Raw genomic sequence first — 6866 nt, 5'->3', positions numbered from 1 at the left:
TGACCTAATTGCATACAATGACTTCACATTGCATGTTTGACCAACCATACATGCATAACCATAACCGTGACAATGCATGCATAACAACATACAAACACCGACATGCATAAGAAATGAATATACAATCATACACTCATGACGACACATCCCACAACAACACCATCAACCTTCACATGGCAACATCACTTCAACCATGACTAACACCATGCATATGCACAAGCACATGGACTACAAGGATGATTAACACACGTGCAAATGACATGAATGCATGACCAACACACCGCCCATCCAATCTGAGGGGAAAACCATGCTCTGATACCACTCTGTAACACCCTCCTCCCACAACTACTCAAGCAACCGGTCAACCAGGGTAAACATGAGATAAGAGGCCACTATGATATGGTTCGACCTCCTAAGTCACATTAAGGAAGTGGAACCAATGGAAACACACCATACAGACATCCAACATCAACATTAGGACCCTCAGGAACCAACCCAACCTTTCTGTCAACCAACCCCTAGGTCCCACTGACATTTTGGACTACTTGATCTCTGGACACTCTCATGTTATGGGCATGCCAGTGTCCAGGGACCTCTGGACGCTCTCACAATCCTTCAAGCTAGCATCCAAGGGCTCTTTTTGTTAGTGCTATGCCAACGCTCCCAAGATTTGAGCCACTTTTTCAAGCCTAGAGCCCAGGTCACTACCCAAAATTGAATGACACCTTCAGAACAATAAGATAACATGGAAATAACAGTACTAATGCATTTACTTGAATCCAAACCCAGGATGGGACTTCCACATTCCACCTGACCGTAGAATGGCTGAGCCAAATCTCTCTTCAGCCATTCATCCCCATGCCATATTCCAAGCATGAATGTGGGATCTCATAGAACACATCAATCAAAAACCATCTAGGGCTTCCAAAGGCCCTTCGCCTCAACCCATCAAACAATGATTCCACCTCACGGTCGGACATCACAAAAACATCATCATATTGGTCTTTATCCAAGCCTTCTAGGGCTTCCAGAGCATTTGTCCAACCAAGGGTTCCAGGACTAGTAACTCAACCCACCAAGGGATTCCAGAGCATTTGTCCAACCAAGGCTTCGAGGACTAGTAACTCAACCCATGTTGTTACAGGGTTTTTAAAGCGTTTTTCCAACTAGGGCTTCTAGGACTAATAACTCAACCCAAGCTAAAAAACATGAGAACCGACCAAAAACAAAATAATGGAATAAACCCACAATCTCCATGGCTATCCAGGAAATGGAAAGGCTAGGCAATCCACTGTCATTCCTGGCCATCCTCCATGCCAATGACAGATCATAACCAATAAACCACATGAATATGTCATGCATGCCAAAACTACATACATGCAACTCGGTATCTGCAAGCGAAACCCATTGAAGTTGTTGATCCCGATGTCCTCTTGCACTTTCATGCTCTTCCTTTTCCTTCTTGCTCCAAAACTCCAAATATGCCACACTCTCCAAGAGGGCTCCAAGAAAACTCTAAGTGTCCAAGAGTATGAGAGCGAGAGATTAGAGAGAGAGCTCCAAAACTGAACTAACATAAGCTTACACTCACCAAGCCTACCCACTAATCCTCAGAGGCCTTTTTATCAATGAGACCTCTATTTCTTCATTTTGCATTATTTTCCTCCTCACATGCAACATGTGACCTTTCACATTCCTTTTCTTCTAATTTCCATTATTTTCATAAATAAAATGCCAATTAATTCTTCATGCCTTTCCAAAACCTTTTCCATTGCCTTTGCCAATTTCCTTAGTCATAATAAATCAAATGAACACCCACTAGGATGTCTTGCCCAACATTCAGATTGGAATACGTGTCCCATCACCTTGGCCTTATATATTTTTACATGAATTTTTAACCAAGGTTGTTACATAAGGGAACGGTTATATCCCCAAGATGTTAAAGTCGCGTGGATGACAATGCTAACGGAGCGACTATGGATTTTTCACTAAAAATCCTCCACGTTCCTCACATTGTTGAGCTAATTTTTGTGTTGTGGCGACATCCTTGATAAAAAAAAATCGGTTTATGGTCAGAAAATTTCGTGGGCCCCCTATAAGCTTATTAAATTTGAAAATATCAATAAGGATAGTGGAGTTAGTGGTTGATTGAATCAATGAGCTGAATTTGAATCTAATCAAGCATATGAACAAAGTTGTGATGCCCAGTAGTTTTGAGTAATTATTGAGTTGAGCACTTGAGTCCATCTACATATTGGAGGAAGCTCATTGTGAGATGATTGATGGTCTAGTGATTTTGTGAGTGTGTGAGTGTGGAGAAGAGCCTGCAAGCTGCATGTGTTATCTAGTGCAAAATTTCAGACGCAGATTGCAGTTGTAGCAGTAGCGAGTTGAAGCTCATTTCAGCCACAAATTCATGTAGTGAGTGAAGTGTAGGTTGGTGTAGTGCCTTGGAGAGATTGTGGAGATTGTAGTGTGATTGGAGGTTGGAGCTTTGTTATTTCACTATGTACTTTGATGCTATATTGTTGCAGTGCTCATGTTGAGCAATTCTCGGTTCCAATATGAAACATTTTGAAATGAGAACCACATAGAGGAGAAGAGTAGGAGGACTCAGGAGAAATCAATATAAGTGAGAAGATTTCTCAAATCCAATGGTGGTTGGATAGTTCGGTAAAAACTGGGCGAGGCTCGTTGGTCGTGGTAACTTCCAACAAATTAGAGTTTCTAGAATCATTGATAGTTAAGGAGTAACCAGGCGAGGATCGTTTATCACGATGACCTTTAGCATATGGTAGTTCGTAGATCCACTTGAGAGAGAGTATATGTTTGATAGTAGCCATATGTGTAACTGTATGTAAAGAATTGTTTGACATAATAGAATTTGCGCAATGCAGCAGTAGCGGGTGGTTTTTTTTCCCTGGAGAGGGTTTTCCACCAGACATCTTTGTGTCCTTTGTGTGATTTCTTTTTATGGTTGCATATTTATTTTGGTGCTCTGATCTATGATTTTGTGTTTCAATTTGTGCATGGTGTAAAGATTAAGTAATTGTAGAAAAAGTTTAAATGTGCCACAATATTGATATTGATTCACCCCTGCCACCGCCGACCTGCCGCCCCCCCCCCCCCCCCCCCCCCCATCAATAGTGATCTAGTTTCCAACACCACATAATTAAGAGCACTAAAATGCCTTACCACACCCATGCTATTTTTAAAAGTCAAGGCTCTTCCACATCACTTTTGCATCAAACAATGATGGTCCCATGTCATACAAATTTTTCCAACTTTCCATTGTACATTAGAACAATGATGGTACCATGTCATACAAGTTTTATCAACTTTCTATTAAACATTAATTAGTTTTAGTAAAAAAGTCTACTTGCATTTAGGAGCTTTTTTATTGTGCAATATGAAAGAGATGTGCACTTCCTTTAGAGTTCAACATAAAGTTGACACATAATATTTAAAAAATTTATTAATAAAACAAAAATATTTCAATGTTGGTCAAAAAAAAAAAAAATCTACCTTAAATAATATGAGAGAGAGATTGAGAGATATTTTTTTGATTCATTCTATGAGAGAGATGTGTAATTTTTCAATTTTTAATATGTAGTTGACATGTGACATTTAAAAAATAATAAACAAAAAATAATTCAATGTAAAACATAAATAAAATATATTGATACATGTTAAGTAAGATATTTCAACATCAACTTTAAAAAAATATTATGCTTAAAACATTTGAAGGGTGTGTTGCTTATTATGACAATGATGCCTAATTTCTTAGATGATCAATATGGATTTGACATATGGCATATGAAAAAACTATATAAGTCCAACTTAATTGTGGATTTATCACGTGATGAGAAGGATCAAAATGTGAGAAAATGTTTACACTTCTAGGTATTTGGTTGCTCAAAATGCATGGTGGTTAAAACATTTAAATGATGTATTGCCCAATATAAAGGAGAATGATCAAAATTTGAGGAAATGTTTACACTTTTAGAATTTGGTTGCTGGGTAAGTTGCAAAAAATGCATGCCACTTAATAGTTTTGAGGGAAGTTTGGTATTCATAGATTTTGTGGTCTAATCCTCGACAAGACTATATATCCCTGAAAGCTGTTCCAAGCATGATTTTTTCAGTCGAAAAAACCACAAAAATTAATTAGAAAAACTAAAACCCCTACTAAATGACATGATTTCTTGTCCATCAAGAAATGAGACAGATACGAATAGTTTATAAAATATGAGTAAGAAAGAAGCAAACAAACACACAAATTAATAAATTCTCATATATATGATTTAATAGTTTGGTAGGCAAATTTGGTTCCACAAATCTTGTGATCCAACCTGGACAGAACTATGTATGATGGAAAGCTATTCCAGGTATGATTTCTTCGATTGAAAAAAAAATGTGTAAAATAATCCCCTGTAGATTGGCCCTTCAATCAATAATCAAGCAATCCTGCGTTTTCACTTCTAAGAATGTTACGCTGGCCCCTTCTTAATTGAGATCGTCAAAATTTTCTTGATTGGACTTTATACACTTACATTCTACAACACGATACACAGGTCAGAGCAGGCGCAAATACGAAGGTGATCTTCCGCCTTTATTCTACCGGCTTCCACGGTACAGCGCTCCCTTAAAAGCTATGGCCTGAGGAGCTGAAGAGATAAAAGCTGCAGCCATGGCTGCTGCAACAACTTTTGGAATTAAATCAGAAACCCTCGGCAAGGCGGTAGCAAGAACCTTTGCAGGAAAAACACAGCAGTGCTACTCTTTTCTCCAATCTGGTGTACGGATTTCGTCTGCACCACAGAATCCACAATCCCATTTCAAAAGGAAGTCGAAGGCAAAGCTTTCCTCTAGTTTTCTCCGCAGCGGGAGCCCCTGGAATGCTCAGGTTGCGCATCAATTACAGTTCAATAACAGACATCAAATTAATAGCAGCTTCCCCCGATCTAGTACTCGTGTGGTAATCATAGCGTTTCACTGCGTCACATCTTTTCCCATGTTAATTCATTGACTATGAGGACTAAATCTTGGCATTTTTTTTTGAAGGAGGCGAGATTGTTTGGGCCTGCAATCTTCCAGGCATCGAAGCTCAGGGTTCTGTTTCTTGGAACACACGAAGCGAATCATCCGGGGCATTTTCTGAGGATTTATACGATCACACACAGCAACATCACGGCCAAGATAACTCTGGCTATTTCTCAAACAATCAATAAAGATATGTTCTGTTTCGCTGAATCTTTTGAAAATAGGATTGGTATGGCTCAGAATTTTAAAGCTTTTGAATTCTTTATTTTTTCAGAGAGAAAATCAACATATGGCCGAGGCCAGCAGATATTTACAATATATGGCCGAAGCCAGTAGATTTTAACAACATATGGCCGAAGCCAATTGTTCAAAGACCGAAGCCAGCAGATAACCAACACGCTAGATCCACAACCACTGTTGCATTTTGTTGGGGTTAATGAACAAATTCATGAATTCACAGGTGCTGGAGGCGTTGATACATGGCGATCGGGCTCTGTTTAAGAAGTACCCAGAGCTAGAGAGTGCGCTGGTTTGGGTATATTTTCATTCCAATGTCAAACAATTCAGACCTGTGGAATGCTGGGGTTCTTTGGGTGAGGAGCCATGGCGATGGGGTTCTCTGTGATAAGGTACAAACAGCAGTTCGATTTTGAAAATAGTTTGAGTTGGAACATTATTTAATTTTGGATTTTACCAAATTTTGGAAGATGGTAGATATTTAAGTACTATAATACTACCTATTTCATTATATTTAATTAATATGTGTTTATGAATCATTCATTCACAGAAACTCGTGAGATCATATTGTTTAGTCCTATGACATGTTGATTTAATAGAAAACCTTTCGTGTCATAATCAAAGTATTTACATCAAAAGCATAGCAAGTGACAAAGGATCAAAGTCAAGATTAAAGCATAGCCACTGACAAAGGATCAAAGGTCGAGGTGTCATTATCAAAGCATTTATGTCAAAAGCACAACAAGTGACACGGGATGAAAGCTCAAGATTATATATTATGAATAGCATTTAAAAAACAAATCAAAATTATATATAATAGGTATAAAAATGGAAAACAATAAAGTGTTGTTAGAAGAAAATTGATACATATCGAAAGTTAGTATTAAAAAAATAATAGTGATATTTGTTAGGAGATAAGTGACAAAATTAAAGGTAAAGATTATATATTATGAGTAGGGCTAAAAAGGAAAATAATGATGATGATGATTAACATGCATTAAAATTAATGTGGTCTATCGAATTTCAAAAAAAGAAAAAGAAATTAATTGTGATTATTCAATATTTTGTTTTTATGATTAAAGAGAAGGCAAATAAGTGCTCCAAGATTGCTATAGTTGGGCTAGCTTAACAAGTCAAGAAGATTGGAAGTGTGGCAGATGTTAGGGAATTGAGAGTGGATGTGAGTAAGAGCCGGATAGTCTAAAAGGAATTGTTTGTCATCTTCCACCTTCTTAGTATCGCAAATCTGACAGATTTTATAGTTCCAAGGAGTCTTGGGAGTAGACCACTGCCTGGTTTAATGTCGAAGCTCATGAGAATTAGTTCTAATCCTAGCGATGCTCATTTTTTCGTAGTGTTGGTCAACGTAGAGAGATAATTCTGGTTATCAAGGGTGGGGTTGATCACCTCCTTATAGTATCTTAGCTTCCTCTTACCCTCTAGCTCCTTATCACCCCACAACTTGTCCTTAAAATTGAAGGTAATAGTATCTTTGACACTACCCTTGCTTCCCGTGATGATCTCCTCCTTAATCCCCAATGGTTGAGCCAAGGCTGTGCATCCTTATGCCACCCATGCTTGAGGCG

The 6866-nt window shown here is 38.2% G+C and overlaps 1 protein-coding gene across 3 annotated transcripts; it reads left to right on the top strand.

Moving 5' to 3' along the window:
• The first annotated feature begins 4302 nt into the window (after nucleotides 1–4302).
• Nucleotides 4303–5753, top strand: LOC149191315 (uncharacterized). Of its 3 annotated transcripts, XM_089406218.1 has the most exons (4): nucleotides 4303–4388; nucleotides 4575–4978; nucleotides 5065–5272; nucleotides 5504–5753. In XM_089406218.1, the coding sequence occupies exons 2-4, from the start codon at nucleotides 4691–4693 to the stop codon at nucleotides 5542–5544; spliced, it is 537 nt and encodes a 178-aa protein (XP_089262344.1). In that variant the 5' UTR covers nucleotides 4303–4388; nucleotides 4575–4690; the 3' UTR covers nucleotides 5545–5753. The 3 variants fall into 3 exon arrangements, with proteins under 3 accessions (XP_089262344.1, XP_089262345.1, XP_089262343.1); XM_089406219.1 differs by having other exon boundaries at nucleotides 4575–4906; nucleotides 5065–5753; XM_089406217.1 differs by having other exon boundaries at nucleotides 5065–5753.
• Nucleotides 5754–6866: the final 1113 nt, after the last annotated feature.

Source organism: Pinus tabuliformis, chromosome 2_2 (assembly GCF_031772625.1).
Source record: "Pinus tabuliformis cultivar Carrire ecotype Pingquan chromosome 2_2, CPIR1, whole genome shotgun sequence".
Classification (NCBI taxonomy): domain Eukaryota; kingdom Viridiplantae; phylum Streptophyta; class Pinopsida; order Pinales; family Pinaceae; genus Pinus; species Pinus tabuliformis.
The sequence above is the reverse complement of the archived record's forward strand: the minus strand, read 5'-3'. Positions and strand labels throughout refer to the sequence as shown.